General features: G+C 51.9%; 1 protein-coding gene across 2 annotated transcripts in view; it reads left to right on the top strand.

Annotated features, from left to right (window-relative positions):
- The window catches only part of LOC144137492 (E3 ubiquitin-protein ligase parkin-like), a 114101-nt gene that overhangs the window by 92335 nt on the left and 2154 nt on the right, over positions 1-19612 (top strand). For both annotated transcript variants that reach the window (XM_077669474.1, XM_077669473.1), the window contains exons 8-9: positions 1011-1082; positions 7472-7595. In XM_077669474.1, coding sequence (XP_077525600.1) covers positions 1011-1082; positions 7472-7595 — 196 coding nt within the window. The remainder of the gene's footprint in view (positions 1-1010; positions 1083-7471; positions 7596-19612) is intronic.

Raw genomic sequence — 19612 nt, 5'->3', positions numbered from 1 at the left:
AATAAAAAAGAAGAAGCAAAAGGAACTGTGCCTGCGGTAGTTGAGCTGCCTTGCGCTCAGTTTTCCTAGCCTTGCCGCTCTTCCTTGAATTTTGGCTCTCCTCCAAGCCTGTCTGCAAATTCTATGCATACTGCTTACTTTGTATGTTGGTTATTTTGTATGTTGGTTAATTCAAGGAAGCCTGCCAAAGTGAGCAAATGCCGTATTTACTCTATTCTTACGCATCCCTCTTTTTCCCTGTTAAATACGTCCCAAAATCGCATGTACATTTGAATCGAGTACGAGCCGGAACAATGCTAGCGGTTGTTTATCACTTTCTACATTACACGGCAACCGTAATTGCATGTTTGGGCCTGCAAAGCGTCAAAGTAAGTTTGCGTAGCTGGTGGGAATGCCAGCGTAACCAAAGAAAATCCAGTCGAGGCTTATCTCATCATGCAGTGTGAAGGCACTTACTGCCTGCGAAGTATATGCACACATGCCCGCAAAAGAAAAAAATGTGGGGTGCACGAGAGTTCTCTGGAAGTAGCAAAGGTCATGTGCAGCCGGTGTGAGGGGCTTCGCGGTGCCTTGCGAGTGCTTCTTGTTCCAAAAAATATTAGAAGGAAACACTAGGAGATAGCAAGGGCCCTTTTTTAGATAGCAAGCCAATGCTTTTCCATACTTTGCCCCTATGAAAGAGAAAGATTGGCAAACCTACATACCTAGGACCCTGCAGTGCACAGCCTTCCACAGGGAAATGGTGTTACTGAAATTTTTTTTTTATATATTTTTCAACTCTTTGCGGCCTGAGTTTGGAGGGCAGTCAGTATAGGTGGTCTAATATAGTGTGTGTTGTGACCGGAGGGTGACAAGAGCTGTCCTAGTGGAATAAATGTTGAAGTTCGTGCACCCATAAATGGCTTGTTCTGAGAAGAAGGAAACTGCTTTGCTTTTCTGTCGCAAAAATTAGGTGTGCATTAGGTTCGAGTAAATGTGGTGATTGACGAGTGCCCCCTTTGGTCTTGCAGTTTGTCTTCTGCCGGCGGTGCCTCCAGGGACACCACTTGGGGCCTTGCAGTGCCAGGGAAGAGCAGCAGTCGGTCAGTGTGCTGCTTGGGTTCTGCCTGGCTGGCTGCGACGGTGTCTATGCTGTTCATGTGCTGCCACAGAGCGTACCATAGGATCACCAGAAGCACAGAGCTTCACAGTAGAGGGCGTAGTGAGCTAGACTGATCTATTGGCGTGAACAGGAGCGCTTTGCAGCATACCGGCTGAAGCAAAACACATCTGCCGCCGCCAGGGGCGACACTCGTGAATACGCCATTGCTTGAGGCGCTCAGCAGTTGTTTCCGCTGTTGTTGTTTGATCTGGTGCAGTAATTCACCTTTATCGAAGAGAGATGGTCACCTTTGTTATCCCTGTACCTTTCTAGGAACGTTTTGTAGCTTATCCGGCCTGTTTGAGTCATTGGGCAATGGCTGTAAATCGAGTTGTTCGGTATCGTTTGCTAGCCGTGCAAACGATATGAGCGGGTGTTCGATGTGTTGCGGGCACGTGTCAGACACCCTCTGGCTGTGTGGGGCCAAGTTCTTGCATTTCCTGCCTGTCCTACATTTTTGCAATGTTCCTCTACAGCAGAAAGAGGTGTGGAATCATCGGAAAAACCTTTCTCGTGAGTGCTATCAATTAGAGGTGAGACAGGTCAGGTAGCTGCGATGCCAAAGCAAAGAACAGACACCCATTGCTTTGCTGCGGGTTGTCACAGTGGTTATCCAGGTAATCCCGAGGTCTCTTTGTTTGCCACGCCCCTGGATGATGAACTTCGCAAGAGGTGGGAACAAAGTCTGCCGTAAGACTGGACAATTCCTCAGCCGTCTGGGAGCGCCACTTTGAGCCCGAATGCATATTGCAGGATTGCATCCACGTATTAAAGGGCTCTGAGGTGTGACTTGCACACGGGAAGCCATCACTGGCTCCCTGCGTATCCTGCCGGACTTGCGTCTTCTGTCCTGAGATACACAAGCCAAAAAGAAAAAAGGGCGGCAGCAACAAAAGTTTCGGCAGTAAGGAAGAAGCCACGACAAAGCGCAAGTGCCAAGTAGGATATATGAGGTGTGCCAGCCACACAAAGATGTTTTTCTCTCACCGGAGCACTCACCAAATGAATTATTGCAGGTTCTACGAAATTTTAACTCCCCACAATTAGCCTTCTTCAAGGAGTGCAGCTTCCTTCAAAGCTCTAGTGCAAGGACAAATTGTGACAACGATTCAAGCTTTCTTTTCGCTACCACGTGACCGATGCGAAGAGCGTCAACGCTTGAAATTCTTCGCAGGATATCCGTGCTGTTATGCCCTCGTTAAGGGGGGACGCGGCTTTCAACTTCGGAAAAATGACCAAAACATCGTTTTTTTGAAACCCACATATTCGGCTTCTATGTTTCCTATTCTGTGCGTCTGCAAAGTTTTTACGCTGAAAAGCGTCGCAAAGTGGCATAAAAAAATACTTTTGTCAGGCGCGGTGACAAACTATCAGCGCAAAAGGGCGAAAAAACGGCAATTTTCGGAGCGCTCTATCTCCGCAACGGTGCCACCGGGCGCGGCCATTTTGATATGGTTAGATCGGCCGAGCGATCGTCTTTCCGGTTCTGCTCGTCTCTTTTATCTTCGTTCATTCACAAACGCACAAACGGCAGAAAAGAAATGACGCACAAACGAAACTAGAAATACGGTAGATGCTGAAGCGCTATTGGTCCCCGGTCGGGGCACAGAACAAAGACCCTCCTGATTGGATGTTGCGGGCGCAACGCAAGATGGCGGCCGCCTGACCTGCGTAGCGAGCGGATTGAGTTCATTTTCGCCGCTGCCCTCGGCCGAGTTTCTGTTCAATCTGTGGTATTCAACACGGACGTTATCGCGATGGGAATGCCAGAGATAACGAGCCGGATTACGGGAAGTTGTGTGGCTTGAAAGGCGGAGGTCATCGAACGCTTCGTGGTGCGCGTGACTCTACCGTCGCCAGACCCCGGAGGGTGACGCGGTGTGCGCGCTTGCGATAGCGGTTCGTGAAGTGAACTTTTAGTCGGATTTGCGATGTTTACACGCTTAGTTATTGCTGTGTTTTGACTGTGGGCTCGCTAGCCTTGAGAAAGAAACGGTCGACGCGTCAAACGCTGCGGCGCGCACGGCATAGCCGACGCGCATTGGAGCATCACATGACTGGGCAACCGGTTACGATTGAACGCCAGTAGTTGTAATTAATGCCTGCGACGTTAGATTTAATCTTAAAAGCGACCTGACCAGCCATATCAGGTATAATCAAAGTTCGATATGTCGCGGTAAGCGTGCGCTGCGATGCGCGCGAGCCATATCGCCTTTCTTGCGCAACGTTTCCCGTGCACTTGTAATGTAATTTTCATGCAAACAGGTTTGAGTTAGTAATATAGGAATAAAAATATGCTCTCTGCGTTAAAAATTTGACGTTACTGTGGCAGCATTTAACAGTGATTTTTTTAGGGAAATTATTGATACCATTGCTCAGGGCATACTGGCTGTGCTGCGAGAAATATTGGATGCCTTGAATGTCAAAAGTAGTAAAAAAATATGCTCTTGCATTGAAGTTGGGAGTTATGCAGAATACTCTACCAAGCTTCAAAGTAGCTCATTTTCATCTTTATGGTATGCAAACTTTTGGCACTGAACACCTGCACATGAGTACTAAGTTGCTGTGCCAGGCAAGATAAAACATAAAAAAAGCCAAAAATGTTCAAATTTAAGTAAAAAAAATGCTTAACTTGTTGCCATGGTGACAACACTGCAAAAGGAGGTTGTCCAGTGCGATACAGCCAACCAACTAACCTACTTTGCATTGAAAGCCCATTGAAACCCATCTCCCCTCCGTTTGGTTTGCAAAGGGGGGTATGTACTCTTCACGGAGGAGCTGAAAATGATGTTTTCTGGAAAGAGAAAGGCTGTAAAAGGCACTCCAATTTCAAGGCAAGGCCTTCCAGAAGCCCCATGTTCAAAAGGACATGAAAGGCTACAACCGTGACGACTTCTGATATGTGAAACCTATGTTGCAACTTCGGAAGCCGTTTTCTCAAAACAGTTTTTTTTGCCACCTGTGTCGCTTGTACCAGGGATTTCTTCATGACCGCTGGGTCTATTTTGATTCCGTTTCTTGCATTACATTCCTTGATGAACTGTTCAGGTCGTGACACTTTTGGTTTTCCAGATTTGTTTTTTTGTGATTTTTTATTCAAATAATCATTCACAGTTGACATGCCTGTTGCACATTAACCTCTAAAAAAATGAAAACTAAAAAACATTGTGTTGTAAAAAAAAAATTCTAAAACTGTCACGACCTCGTCCATTCATTTGGGAATGCAAAGCACTTCGAACAAGTTATCTATCATGTTTTATAAGCCGCTCAAGCTCGGTACAAGCGGAACAAAAAGAAAATTTCATACATAAAAAAGTTTTCAAAATATTACTTTGAAATTTTTATAGTGTTATCACAGAAGCATTTCCAGTTGCTGTGCCAATTTTCATCAAAATCCACAAAGAAATAAAAAAGTTGATTTTGAAAGCCACGTCCCCCCTTAAGACAAACTGTCTGCACGAAGATTCTTTCGCTGTGTGCTGTGCGGAAGCTCTGTTATAGCTAGACTCGCTTGCTGCATCAAACAGTGTGCTGCAAGAAGCTGACGCCAGTCCGGCGTGCGAAGGGGCCATTAGGCTAGCCCGTTTGAAGATGTATTGCACATGCTGGCACCACTGACACTGAACGTCGCCTTCCTTGTATCACTCATTCGCCTGGCACTGTAATGCACACCCTGCAAGTGACTCTAGAGTCGTCAAAAATTTGGAATGCGAAAAATATGAATAGATTAGGCAGCCTAAATGCAAAAATTTGCGGCCATCGTTCACTCATGGGTGCTAACTGACGCTTGAATACTTCTGTAAAGGGAAAGCCACACGCAGGTTAACACCGCGACTTTAATCGCAGCAAGTGCAAAAAAGGTAAACCTGCTCGTAAAGATAAACATGACCGTTGCCTGCCGGCAAAACATAAAACATATCCGCTTGTATCGTCTGTGCAGCTAGCAGACGACACCAAGCAAACTCGATTAGTGCCTAGCAAGGTACGGGGATAGGAGAGATGAGAAGCTTTCTTTGATAAAGTTTAATTACTCCCTTACGTGAAAACGACAGTGATAGCCACTGCCGGCTGCGCGGCTGCAGCAACGGCGGTGTCTCTGGAGGAGGGCGCAGTAGCGCCACCTGGTGTTTTCTACTCAGAAGAGCACGCCCATTCATCGCCGTTCGCACCACTAGATCATTCTGGTTCACTATAGCAGAGGGGATGCAAAATCAAAATGATGCAGAGCGAGCGGATGAATAGTGGTGCCCAGTGTCCGCCCAAACTTGAGATTTATAATGTAATCCCAGAAAGGAAATGGCAAGATGTGTCTTGCCATTTGTGCACCCTCATCAGCACATCTGAGCTCATGTAGTGTACGAGTGAAATCACTTTGGATAATGAAAAAAGTTATTGTGACGTCACTCTAGAAGTTCCTCAGCGTGTTAACTTGCACTTTATCACTTGGAAGCAAGCTTTCGCACCTGTGGGCAGGTTCTCTTTTCTGTAGTGTCACATGAGGCATCACGCACTGGAATGAGTTCAAAATTGTACGTAGCATACAAAGAGACGAAAAAAAAAATGTGATGCAGTAGTAGTGATTAATAATCTCAAAGTAGATTAATGCAAAACAAGGCAGTTCATGTGACTAAAAATATATTGACACAAAAAGGTATAGTAATATAGTGTAGGTAATATGTAGAAAGCCAACTTCTTTCTCCACATTTCTGTAGAGACTGCAGTGGTAACCATATTGTAAATTAGCTTTTCAGCCTTCTCAAAAACGCGCACCTAATTCCTGCACAATGTTTCCTGCCATAAGTTCTTGAGGGACTGAACAGAACAGTGGTTATATAAAGTGAGCACTTTTCCATCCAGCCTCTCAAGAAAGCTGGCTGGGCCAAAAAGTGGGGAACCTTTCGAGTAGCGCTTGCCAGAATGTTGGTGCAGCAGCGTGTCCTAGAAGGATACCTATTTGGGGACACTTGCTCTTGGGAGCTCACATTACCAGCTAGCTTCACCACCACTCATTGCTCTACTGGGAACACAGGACTGGCCACTCGTCTCTGCAAGCTTCAGTGCATGCATTCTGTGTGTGAAAAGGTGAAACAGCTTTTTCTAAAGCATGGTGAAGGGTGTGGCAGTAAAGATGGTGGGCAAATTAAGAGGGCAAGGGCGTACTTACCCTACTATAAGGCTCTCCCCCCACCCCCTCGTTAAATATGGCACGCTCTATTGGATGTGAAACCCCAATACCAGAGGCAACGCACTATCACATTCATCTGATTTTCAAGTTGCAGACTGTGCATAAACGGTATAGGGGCAGAAAAGAAACCAATCGAAGTAATTCACGCTGGAAAAAAAAAACGAAAGTGAAGAAAGAGATGCAAGTACAATGTAGCTACCCCCGCAGTGGCTCAGTGGCTAAGGCGTTGTGCTGCTGAGCCCAAGGACACAGGTTCGATCCCAGCCATGGTGGCCGCTTTTCTGACAGAGGCAACAAGCAAAAACGTGTGTGTGTCGAGATTTCGTCACACATTAAAGGTCCCCAGGTGGCCAAAATTAGTCCAGAACCCTGCGCCTCATAGCCCCGATGTAGGTTTGGTGTCTAAAACCCCACAATCAATCAGTCGTCAAGTACCGTCAATAAGTATCGCCAGGCTTTTTTTGCCTTCAAAGCACATAAGCAAAGTTAAGTGACCCGAGTAATTTTCGGTATGGATGCATATGCTTAAGCTTGTCTCGGGTATGCTTAATTCGACAGTGCCCGGCAGTTCGAAAAGGGCTGAAGCTGTTGCCAAACAACCAAACAAAGCAGGCTTAAAATTAAATGAGTGGCACCAGCAGAGAGTTTCCGAGTGTACCCTGGAGTAGGTAGCTCAGTGGGGCACCCTTGCTGGATTGAGTGCAGCTAGCTGAGTCGGGAAATAACGAGGAAGGAGTGTTCTTCCTTCCCACATGCTAGTGCCACTCCGGCACGCCTGAACTTGCCTTGAGGAGGCAGCGCAGTGTACGCTCGTGTGGCAACCTAGCTTCAGCTGGCAGTCAGGCAGGGCACTTGTGCGGGAATCGGGCAGTCCGCAGCTCTCCCAGCCCCAGGTCCCTTGGCACTGAAGATGGGGCCCCCTGCTTCACATTGGGGAGTCTTCCTCGGGAAAGAGCACTGCATGTTCTGAGATGTGTCCCAGTCGACGAGTGAAAGCAACATCAACATGGGGCCCCCAAGTAGTTAGTGAGTAGCGATAGCCTTGTGGACTGGAGGGGCACAGGCCGAGTGCGTTTGCCCCTCGGAGGGTGCACAGTCGTGCCACTGGCGGAGGGGGGCAACCGTGTCGTCTCTCTCTGTCCCAGGGGCCAGCGTTTGGCCTGGCGCCCTTTGGGGCCCAGAGCAGCTCGTGGGAAGAGGCCAGCCGCCTGACCGTCCTGTCCACCACCAAGCCGTGCCCCAAGTGCCAGACGCCCACCGAGCGCAGCGGTGGGTGCACAGGGGGGGACGTCTGGGGGAGGCTGGGTGTACACCCCCAGCAAACTTTGCCGAGGGAGAGCAGAGTGTCTGGTCGGAACTTTTGACCTGGGGGTTAGAGGGGTAGTGGAACAAGGAAATGGCCAGCAATCTTCTTTCGGAGGCCAACTTTAAGTATTTTACCTGCAGTTAATTTTTGGAAGGAGGGGGGGGGGGGGGCTTGCAATTCAAGGTGGTGTGCTTTGGGAACAGCCCTGGGTCATTCCACGCCCAACATCCCAGGTCTGGCACTTGACCCTCTCCAATTTTTATGAAGAAATTCATTGTTTATTACCACATTCCCGAAAAGCCCTGGTTGTAATATTGCACGCGAAAAAAAATAAGTTATCCACGAGACATTCTGGACAAGATGGAAAGACGAAACTCTGGTCGTGGCACATGTGTTTCCTGGTCTCTGGGCAATTCAAATCAAATGCATTAATTAAACTATTTTACCCTTGTTTTTGCCAACAATTCAGCTAAAATGGTGTAATCTCAACAATTTTAAAAAATATATTCCGCAAAAAGGTGTGAACCAAAAAGAGTTTGTTATAAAAATGTTTTTAGAGCGGTCAAGTGAGTCGTTTCCAGAAAATAAATTCCAACATCTGCAAAAATGCACTTTTGCCATACATCCAGGCGGAAACTTTGTTTTGAACGAGAAAAGGTTTTTTGAAGTTTGGTTCTCATGCGTTTGCTGTACGTTACCTCTTATGGCTGGTTTACTGCCAACTACACCAATACCACAATTCGTTATGGGCACTCAGTGAGCGGTCAGGCTCTAAAAGGAGTCCAGCCCTTTACCCCGTACCCGCCATGGTGGCTTAGTGGCTGAGGTACTGTGCTCAGTGCTGAGCACAGTTGCGGTGCCTGCTTCTCAGGCACCGGTCGCGGTGCCTGCTTCTCAGATGGAGGCAGAAAGCGAAAACGCCCGTGTGTCGACATTTCAGTGCACATTAAAGGAGCACGTACACGAAAATTTTATGTTACACTTTTATTGCTTTTGTCGATGCTTAATGGTCTGGCCAACCTGAAACAGCACTTCACATACTTCAGCGCGGGATAGCTAATTACATTGAACGGCCTGAAAATCGTTTGTGTCAAATTCCCGCGCTTTCATCCCGCAAGGCGCATATGAGAGAATCCCGGCCTGACCTCACCGCTTTGACCGGACATGACCGGCGCCTGCTTGAGAGGGTGTTGCGCCCGCTCGCCGCTCGCGGGGCCGCGCGCGTGAAGTGACGTCGCGAGTTTTTGACGAGCGCTGTTGCGACACTTCTTTTTCCTCTCCTGGAGTGATGTCATGCTGATGTCCATTTGCTGAGTGCCGCTCCACGCACTGCTCTGTCGGCGCGATAAATGAGATCCAATTGAACTATGTTCTTCGCGTCCCAGGCCGCTCATATTTCAGCCAGGGTATTCTGTTGAGTGAAGGAAGCGAACTGTGCAATAATATTAATGCCGAAAATTGGTGTCGGTGCTCCTTTAAGGATCCCCAGGTGGCCAAAATTAATTTGGAGCCCTGTACTACAGCGCGTCTCATGGCCCAGGTGTAGCTTCGGCACGTTGAACCCCACAGTCAATCCTTTACCAAGTGCTGCTGTAGCATTACAGCATGAAAAAAATGAAACTGCTACCTTTTCTGCTGTGGCCAAATCTCGAAACGATGGCCGTAACTTTGAAACCACGTGATAATGGCGTGCAAACGCATGTGTTCCACAGTTCGGGGATCCTGTGTGCGGCTGAGGAACTGTGGAAAACACACAGCTCAAGCCCCGGCTCTGCAACTGCTCCAGGGTCCAAGGCGACACCCAAAGCAACGCTTGCTCTGTGCATCCTTTTGAGCATCACTTCAAAATGGCTGCCGTCGTTTTACAGAATTCGGCCACAGGTGTCACTTTTATTCATGATTGAAGTGCAATATCACCGCGCACAGAGTGTTTAAGGGCAGCTGCCCCACAATTTGCGAGTGAAAAACACGGAATAATAAATACAGAAGCAGCCATTTATAGGCACGTTTTGTTGGGTTCAATACGGGGCAGTTTTGCGTGAACAAAAGACATCTAATTGCACCTATCCTGAGTGATTTCATACATGCAACGTTTTTATCAGTAGCTATGACTTGTCTGTAATTCATAAGTTCACTTGTTGTAGCAGTTTAGGGCCCTATATTAAGGTAGCAGTGTTGCGATGGCTCTCAGTTCCTTAGGAAACTGGAAAAACAATGAACCAGAAAGCAAAGCTGTAGTTGTTTGCTTGATTCATAGCAGATGGTCACGATTTTTTTATTGTCTGTTGACATGGTACAGTCAAACCCCAATACAACGAACTCTGCTTCTACGAAATATTTCCAATTCCCTGTCAGGTAGCCATAGAAGTCAATGCATCAAAGTCCTCACCACACCGAACCATCTGTGTGGCTCTTTTTCGCTTCAACGAAATTTTGACTGGGTGGGGCTGGGCTTGAACATTTATTTTACGATTATGTAAGCATACCACCAGCCATCTAACTTTTCATACGTACAGGGCGCTTAGTTTTACCGAAAATGTCCCGCACCACCACCCATAAACAGAAACAATCTCGTAGATTGATGCCATTGTTTGGTGCCGACAACAGTGTGGCTTGCCATCTTTACATGAGGCACAGGCCTGGTTCACCAAGCCAGCCAAGTTGAACCCAATCCCTATCCATTTGAAATCGCGCGAGTGAGCACTGCTGGTGCTACGCTGCGCTGTATGTGTTGTGAGCAACTGTCATTGCAGTTTTCCGTCTAACATCAAATTTAGATAGGTTAAAGCATGTAAAAATATACATTCCGAACATGCTCCATGAGATTAAAACCTGAAATTCTGGCGCAGCCAACTTGAAAACAATCTGTTTCCTCTGTTTGCCGGGGAGTGCTGCATAACGAAGCGTCCGCTGAGCCCGCCTATCGGGCCGACCGTGGCAAGAGCGCCACCACGCGGGCAGAAACGAACAGGCGACACGTTCGCGCGCCACTCTCAGGCGGAGCTTTACGACTGAAATAGATGTAGTAACAATGGCTTCGGCCGTCTTCACTGCTGTGAGTTGAGTGTGCGGTGTGGAGCTGAGCAGAACAGCCTCCAATTCCCCTGTGCTTTTGATATAGTACTTTTGAGTGCATTAATCTTTGCATTGCAATTATTGTCGGTTGTATTTTTTATGCCGATCATAGCAGGACCATATTCTGTTATATAGGTCTCCTGTCTCCTCTGCTGTTTCGGAGAATGGAGAGATTCGAATAAAGATTCGGGTAGTGACAGCTGCGAGAAACGGGACTTGGAATTTTTTTCTTGCGTTATGTTCACATTTTCTTGCATCGCATGCCTACACTCTGTGGTAGCGCTGTAAATATGACACCTGTTAGATAATATGATGTGCTAAACCGCTGGCTCATTATTGTGTCAGTGCCATCCGACGTCCATGCGATGCGGTGGTAAAGGGAAGCACGAGGCTTCATTCCCATCAAATTTCATGCGCGTAAAATTTCACTAAGGCGGGAATACGTCTACTGCTCCCTTAGGTGGAGAATTCTGTGATGGCTGTGCACGATGATATCGTGCTTCTTTTTTATATGTGAATAAAAGTGACACCTGAAGAAAAGGCAGCATTTAATTTTTTGATATTGTGAGGATACAGCAGCACTTGGTAAAGGGCAGGACTCCTGTAAGAGCCTGACAGGTCTCAGCATGCCCATAATGAACTGCGGTGTCGGTGTAATTGCCAGTGAAGCAGCCATAGGAGGCAACGTCAACTAACATGTGAAGAGCAAACTTCAAAAATTGTTTTCTTGCTTGAAACAAAATTTTCTTTCTTGTTTTTTTGTGGCATTAAAGTCGAACATACAGCCTGCTCAGTGAACTATACCACATCTTTTCTCACATCGCGAAATTAGAGCCGGAATGTACAGAAGTGTGCTATTGCCTACTCGTAGAACTATACCCCGTCTTTTTACTAGGATTCTCACATTGCGAAATTTGCGCCTGAATGTACTGTACAGGGGTGGAACTGCTGCGCCAATTGCGCCATTGTGCGCCAATTTGCCCTGCTGCGCCAAGCTGCGCAGAAACGGCAATTTGTGCGATTATTGTCCATTGAGACCATACAACGCCAAATTTAGCCGATTCTTGTCGTCATCCGGTTAACACTGAGCGCTGGCTTTCCGGAGCTTCCGGAGCGCCGGATTTCCCGTCGATCACCCGTTTAAAAGGGAACGGCAACAGTATATCTATCGTATCTGTCTATCATAATAGACGCAGCCGCATCCACGCCGCATCCATAGCCACGGCAGTTTAGTGCACTCGTGGTTACCTCGTGGAGTTTAATCGCAACGTTGTTATCGCCACGGCTTTCCCGGAAGGCTGTCACCAGCATGAGTAAAAGTACTTTGAACAGTTATCTAGTGTTATAACTTGAGTCATGGCCTCTGGAATTTGCAGCTGCTCGAAGTAAGGCGAACGACCCCTTCGCACAGTAGTTTTTGTGATTGGTCTAATTTTTCGGGACCTGCACGAACCGAGAACTGCGAAGCCGCTGCGCGCGTGGGCTATTGTACGCTACTGAGCGCATGCGTACGACGACGCGAGCTTCCGCGCGAAGGGCTCTTCTACGATACTGAGCACATGCGCACGCTTCTGTAGTGTTGCGGCGGCCGCTATCACTTTCCTGACTTTCCTCTCCGGTGTCGAGTCAGGTCGAGAACTGCGGGACACGTGCGCGTTAGCGTTTCTCGGTGGGAATTTTCGGCGCGCACGAACCCCGAACTTACGGCCAGTAACCGCAGCTCGGCTGTTAATAACGGCCCTTTTGCATCAGAAGCTCCTTTGAAGCCGAATTTTTCGCGCTGCTTTAATAAAAGAAGTGGTGTGGAGCTAAAACAGTTGCGTGCAGCGCGCCACACAGCCGCCGTACTCGTTCGCGCGCCGACGAGGCCCGACTCGACCGCGAAAGCGGGCGTCTTGATGGGATGCCGTGCCCGCTTTCGCCTTCGCGTCTACTACGAAATGAGCGTCGTGAAATCGCCGTCTTCGTTCGCTGCCTGCCTTTGCCTGCCTTCTCGGTCGACGCGGCGGCGGCAGCTTGCTACGAATACGGCATCATATTTTACGGCGCCCGTCTTTGTGTTGGGGCCTATCGATGGGAGACGTTGCGCGCTCGGCGAGTGCCGCGCGGGTAGGGCACGTTCGCGACGCCTGATTTCGCGGTTGCTGCGACAGCGGCAGCGGGGCGGCGCACTGCACGCGATTGTTTTAGCTCGAAACTACTTTACCAAAAAATGAAAAAAGCAGGCACCGTTACTAACATAGTGTTGATTATTGTACAAATAAAAGCCAAAAAATCGCTACATTTAAAGGAATTGGCAAAAAGCAGATTTCAGTCCCGAGTAAAGGGTAATATCACGGTGCTAGCTCCTATTTGATTTATTGCGCTCCTGCTAAATAATTCTGCCCAATTCTATTTGTCATGCAGTTTTGGATTAGTTGCTCTTAAAAGTGCGCTCAGCCGCATTATTTAAAGCAGTCAGTGTGCTCCAAAGGTGCTCCGAAATAGCCCCTAAACTGCTCCAAACCTGCTCCAAAATGGGATTTTTGCTGCTCCAAAGCTGCTCCAAAATAAGACTTTTGCTGCTCCCGTGCCTGCTCCAAAAAGCTAGACCCTGCTTTGTGGGGGCCCGTGTTCCCCTACGCCTCGCCTGCACATGTTTCCGCGAGCTGGGAGCCGCCATTTTGGGTAGCCGGCGCGTCACGTAGGTCGTGTCCTCTTCATGACCCCGCGCGACGCGCCGAACCGGCTTGCCGCGAACGTGTGCGCGAGGGCGCGAGGGAAGGAGGACCAGTTTGTCACCTTCCTTAGCGCCACCCTCTCCCCGACCTGGGGAAGATCTCCTCTCCCCGCCGAGCTGACCTGCGGGACGAACGAGCGCTCCGGCGGGGAGTCGACGGGGCGATTTGGTCGGAGTCGGTTGGCTCGGCTGTGCCTACGCCGAATGCCCCGATGACGGTGAACCCAGTTGGCTCCACGGACTCTGCCGAGAGATTCTGCCCTGATCGGTCGCCTCGGGATGCCTCCCTTGCTCCCGCGACCGTGATGACGGATATCGAGGTCTGAGCCCAGCGGCTTGAGCGAGCGACAGGAGCCACTGTCTCCCCGCGAGCGATAGTCGTGTTGTCTGGTGTATGCACTGTATCTGCCAGGCAATAAAGCCTTACTTTGGATTGCCGGAGCCTGTCTACCGCATGTGAGTACCCGAACCCGTGCGTGAGTCTTCGGATTCCGCAGGGCTAGTGTACGGCGCGTAGCGTTCTCTAGCAAAGCTAGCCGGGGTCCTCTGCTATCCCGTACGTTAGCCCACATTGGCGCCCAACCAAGGTTTTTTGCGATGACAGGGCGGCACCCCCGCTTCTCGTTGCTTGATTCCGAAGTTGAGGGCTGGTTGTCGGACGAGATTGCTTGTGGTAACGGCTTGCGGGACGCCACTGTCGACCCGCTGCTGCCCACCACCGCGCTCACGCCAGAGCTTTGTCGAGGCGGCGCCGATCTCCCCGATAACCGACGCGCCGCGCAGGAGAGTTACGGGAGCCATCCCACTTCTGCCGGCGTGAGGCACTCCGACAGCGCGAGGGATGATTACCCAGTCCCGCGCCTGTTGGCCGCCACCACTACGCCCAGGCCCCTCTGGGGCCCAGGCAGCGCTATCCTAGCAGGCAACCAAAGCGCCGCGCGGGAGAGTCACGGGAGCTATCATCCCACTCCTGCCGGCGTGCCGCACGGTGTCGGCGGGCGGAACGCTTCTTGCGACCACCTGCCGTCACCACGGGCTGCAACGAGATCATGCCCTCCGGGCCTTGGTCGTAGCAACCCAGCGGATATGTTTGCAAAGGAGGAGCTGCGCCGCAGCGCTAGCGCACCCGACCCCGCCGTGTACGAGCCTCCCGGCTCTAGCGGTGCGGCGGTCGCCTCGTTCGCCGGCGCGTTTGCGCCACGAACGTACCCCACCACGCAGACCTCGCAAGCGGTTACGGCTAGTGCGCACGTCGCCTGCCTTACGCCAGCGTTGTCTCGCGAGGAACCACCCCTGCCTTCGGCAGCAGTCGATCTCGCACAAGCCCTGATCAACGCGGTGCGCGCACAACCGAGCGTCAGGCCTAACAGCTCGCTCGGTAGCCTCAGAATACCCGAGTACGGCGGTTACTCTGACCGCATGAGTGCTACGGAGTACCTCGAGGCGCTGCACCGCTATCAGGAGGCGTCGGGTATGGACGACAGCGTGATTATAGGACGTGTTCTGCCTATATCGCTGACCGCCCAGGCTGCACGGTGGTACCGGCTGGTGGGGCGCGACGCTCGTACGATGGGAGAATTTGAAGCGCTCTTACGTAGCGAATTCCTGCCCCCAGATTACGAGCGCCGCATGTTGAACGAGCTAGAGATGCGAACTCAACACCGAGATGAGTCTCTGCTCGAATACGTCAGGGCAATGCAGGAGTTGTTTTTGCTCGCAAAGCCCATGGCGTCGGAGGCGGAAAAGGTTGAGAGGGTGACGAGACAAGCCCACCCAACTTTTGCAGCGTACCTTCGAGGCAGTCAGTTTGCCAACCTCAATGAACTGGCCAGCGAAGCAAAACGCATCCAACCCGATATTCTAGCTGCTCGCAGCTATCCGCCGCCTCCCCCAGCCCACGCCACGCTGGAACCAAGGTGCGCATGGCAGGGTGCGTCCCCACCGCCCATGCCGCGCGCCGCGGCAACAGCAGCGTACGCGGAGAGCACGGAAATAAAGCCGCGCGATGTGTCGGAGCGCGCGCTCGACCCGTACTCGTACGCCATGCGGGCGCGTTCTGACGCCCAGCAAGGCATGCCGCGGCACGGCTACGGCCGGGGACAAAACGCGCATAAGGAACCCAACAGCTACGCCCGTGTGGAAAGCTCGAGGGGACCGAACGCGCAGCGCGACAGTCAGGGAGCAGTAGCGCACTCGGAACCCAACCGCTACGCCCAAGTGGCAAGCCAAGGGAACCCGCCAGCGTTGCGCGGACAGCGGCCTCCGGCTGCGCTGTCGCATCGCGGCATCGTCTGCTACAAGTGCCGCGCAACGGGCCACTATGCCCGCGCGTGCACCGCTCCCTGCCCGGCGCCAGAAAGGCAGCGCGATTCGGGAAACGCCAGCCGCCGTCGGTGAGCACTTCGTCGCCGACGGCTATGGCTACATTAGGTGGTGAGCCTGAGCCCCTAATCCCGATGGCGTGCAGGGTGAAACGCCCCAACGCACGAGCGCCTTTCATCGCCCTTACGATCGCTGGTCGAAAGTTTGCGGCGTTGCTGGACAGCGGAGCGTCTGCGACGCTGTTCGGCGATGATGTCCTCGCTCATTTGCATCGGAGAGCTATTCGATTGCGAGCTTGCGACATCACTTTCCACCTAGCGAGCGGGAAAGCCAACTCAGGCGGCTCGGCGAGGTTGGTGGTCCGATGGGAGAAACGAGTGCGACGCCACAGATTCGTACATCTCCCGGGCCTGACAGTGCCTGTAATTCTCGGCCGTGATTTTCTGGCTCGTACAGGCATTGTGATTGACATTGCTAACGGAGGGTGTAGGCAAGGCGTTCATGCAGCCCTGCTCCCGTTTGCAAAGCTGGCCGAGGTATCGGAAGCGCTCTCCGCTCCGAATATCTCGCGCGCGCGCGGCAAAAACGCAACGCTGCCGGAGACGCTTTGCACTCCGGAGGCCGCGCGAGCGGGCAGGGAAGCCATGTCTCCCACCCGCGCAGCCGCCGCCGCGACGGTAGCTCGACGAGCGCGCCTTGCGCTTCCGAGAGCTCGCGCGGGCGCTCACCGCATCTCGCGGCGCCCCACGCACCCTACCATCGCGCAGCGTAACAAAGGGAGCCCCGAAGGGACGGCTGCCACCCCGCGCCGAATCCCGGGCAACCCCCCCTTTTACCGCCCATGCCGGCAGTAGCCCCTGCCTACAATTCCGGTACGGCGTTCAGCAGCGAAGAGTTCCTTAAGGGTGAGCAGAACTATCTGTTTTGTAAATAGCCTGTATATTATAGGGATATATTGTTTTTTGTTGTTGTTTTTGTTGGGCTCAGGGAAGAGCCGTGCTCTGAGATGGAGCGAGGTGGCGCGGCCACCGGGTGTCCGGTAACAGCTGGTATTGCTGTCGGCACCAAGTTGCAAATATTTGTGAACCCGAATCATTGACAGGCCAGGAAGAGCCGAAAGTCTGAGGAGGGGGGCGGCGCGGCCGCCGTGGCGTCCGCTAACAGCTCGTATTGCTGTCGGCGCCGAGCGCAAAGCAGTTCGTATTGCTGCCGGCGCGTTTATTTATTTGTTTGATTGTTTTGTTTTGTTTGTTTTCTGGTTGTTCTTTTTTCTGGTAGGTTACGTTTCTGCTCAACCTAAGGGGAACTTCTGCTGATATACATCCCATCAAAGGAGGCCTCTGACCCCTTCAAGGTGGTTATCCCGCGCAGTCGGCGAAGAGCGGTTTTTGAGCTCTTTATGCGACTCGCGGGCGGACGGTCACGAGTGGGGCCAAAGGCTTACATTTTAAGTTCTGCCACACCGTGACTTCGCTTGATAACCTCGAATGTAGTGTGTGATACCGGGGCGGCCTTCTGCCCTGAGCACACGAAATTCCGGGTTATCCAACCGCGGCACCAGCGTTAGGGTTCCCTTTTTGGCCCTAGCCTGGCCCGAGCACACTGTTTCGCTTTCCCACTCGGAGAGCAGAAGCAGGGAAGTTGGGCGTTGTTTTGCCGTCACTCCCGACTTGTTTCTGCAGCCCATCCCCCCTGGCGTTTGCCCCCGGTCTGGTCATGTCGCCCGCAGCCACACCACACGCCACCGGTTCCGGAAGCTGCTGGTGCCTACCATCCCCGGCAGCCCAGGCCCCGTCCCCAGGCCGCAGCCCGCTTGACGCGGTCCAGCGACGATCGAGATGCGGCCGCCTGAGCAGGCACACCTGGCGCCTCTCCAAGGCACCTGCCACGGGCGCTTCACTGGCAGCACACGAGCACTCCAAAAGCTGCTCTTCTGGGCTGGTCCCTGGCGGGCCCGGCCTGCACACTGTCGAGGCCACGACCCCGTGTCGACTGGCTCTTCTTGTGCCCTCACAACCATGGCGGCCGTCTCTGCGGCGGAAGCTGGTGGCCTTGCCGGACGAACGAGTGGCTTAAGAGGCCCCTCCCGTCTGATGAGACGTTGGCCCGCCTGCTGCCTCGGCCTGCGGTTTACACCTGCCGCTCTCGCCTGCTGTTTACATCTGCTGCCTTGACCTACTGTTCCTGGACTGCCCCACCTCCGGTGACTACAAGACGCGCTGGACTGAAGGTGTGTCGTGGACTGTGCGTGTGGTGTGGTGCTGCTTCGAGATGCGAGAACTGTTAGGAACTTGGCGGACCTTTGTTGACCGGGGGCGAGTGCTGTTAATTTCGGGGTGTGTTGTACTTTTGCTCGGCAGCGGTTGTCCAAGCGGTGCAGGCTCGGTCTTGAGGAGGGGGGGATTGTGGGGGCCCGTGTTCCCCTACGCCTCGCCTGCACATGTTTCCGCGAGCTGGGAGCCGCCATTTTGGGTAGCCGGCGCGTCACGTAGGTCGTGTCCTCTTCATGACCCCGCGCGACGCGCCGAACCGGCTTGCCGCGAACGTGTGCGCGAGGGCGCGAGGGAAGGAGGACCAGTTTGTCACCTTCCTTAGCGCCACCCTCTCCCCGACCTGGGGAAGATCTCCTCTCCCCGCCGAGCTGACCTGCGGGACGAACGAGCGCTCCGGCGGGGAGTCGACGGGGCGATTTGGTCGGAGTCGGTTGGCTCGGCTGTGCCTACGCCGAATGCCCCGATGACGGTGAACCCAGTTGGCTCCACGGACTCTGCCGAGAGATTCTGCCCTGATCGGTCGCCTCGGGATGCCTCCCTTGCTCCCGCGACCGTGATGACGGATATCGAGGTCTGAGCCCAGCGGCTTGAGCGAGCGACAGGAGCCACTGTCTCCCCGCGAGCGATAGTCGTGTTGTCTGGTGTATGCACTGTATCTGCCAGGCAATAAAGCCTTACTTTGGATTGCCGGAGCCTGTCTACCGCATGTGAGTACCCGAACCCGTGCGTGAGTCTTCGGATTCCGCAGGGCTAGTGTACGGCGCGTAGCGTTCTCTAGCAAAGCTAGCCGGGGTCCTCTGCTATCCCGTACGTTAGCCCACAGCTTCCACCCCTGATGTACAGCAGAAGTGTGTTATTGCAGGTTTCGGAATTTATTTTTTTGAAAACAGCTTTACGGACTGCTCTAAAAATATTTTTACAACAAGGTATTCACCAATCTCACTAGTCTCACTAGTCTCACTAGTAGTCTCCAGGTAGTCTCACCAAGTAGGTAACCAAGTATTCTCACCAGGTAGTCAGTCCCAAGTAGTCTCAACACCCAGCGTATCAGGTTTGATACGCTGTGCGTTGTTGGGTGACCACGAAACTGGGGAATGTAAAAGCTATTAAGAACGAGTCAACAGTAAACCCCTTTTGAGAGGCGCGCAGTGTCACCGTGGTAGCTGCTAAATCAGCTGCAAAGGGCAGCGCGTCTTTTTGCTTCTCCTTAGTTTTATGAAACATCAGTGCCAAAGTTCTGCTAAGTGACAACATAAAAGGTTAGGTAATTAAAAAAATACGCAATGTAGCCACAAATAAAAATACGCGAGAATAACTTCAGCCTCTCTGTAATGTTTTCTGTTGGCAAAACAAGAAACCGTAGTAGTTAGCTGGCCAAATGTTGCCCTCCATTGAAATGCAGTGCTGGTCAGAGACAGTGGGGCTCTTCAATGACCAGTCTCGTGACTCGTTGTGGGTAGTGCGTGAGTAGTCTGTGTACTCTCCTCGCCACAGGAGTACGTATATGGGGAAAGCCAACAACACCTAGGCTGGGTCTGGGACAGGACTGATGATCGAAAAGCCTGTGTGAAGTGTTGCCTCGGCCCTGTGC

The sequence above is a fragment of the Haemaphysalis longicornis genome, unplaced genomic scaffold (genome assembly GCF_048455015.1).
Source record: "Haemaphysalis longicornis isolate Haplotype H1 unplaced genomic scaffold, Haemaphysalis longicornis Haplotype H1 scaffold_1, whole genome shotgun sequence".
Classification (NCBI taxonomy): domain Eukaryota; kingdom Metazoa; phylum Arthropoda; class Arachnida; order Ixodida; family Ixodidae; genus Haemaphysalis; species Haemaphysalis longicornis.
The sequence above is the reverse complement of the archived record's forward strand: the minus strand, read 5'-3'. Positions and strand labels throughout refer to the sequence as shown.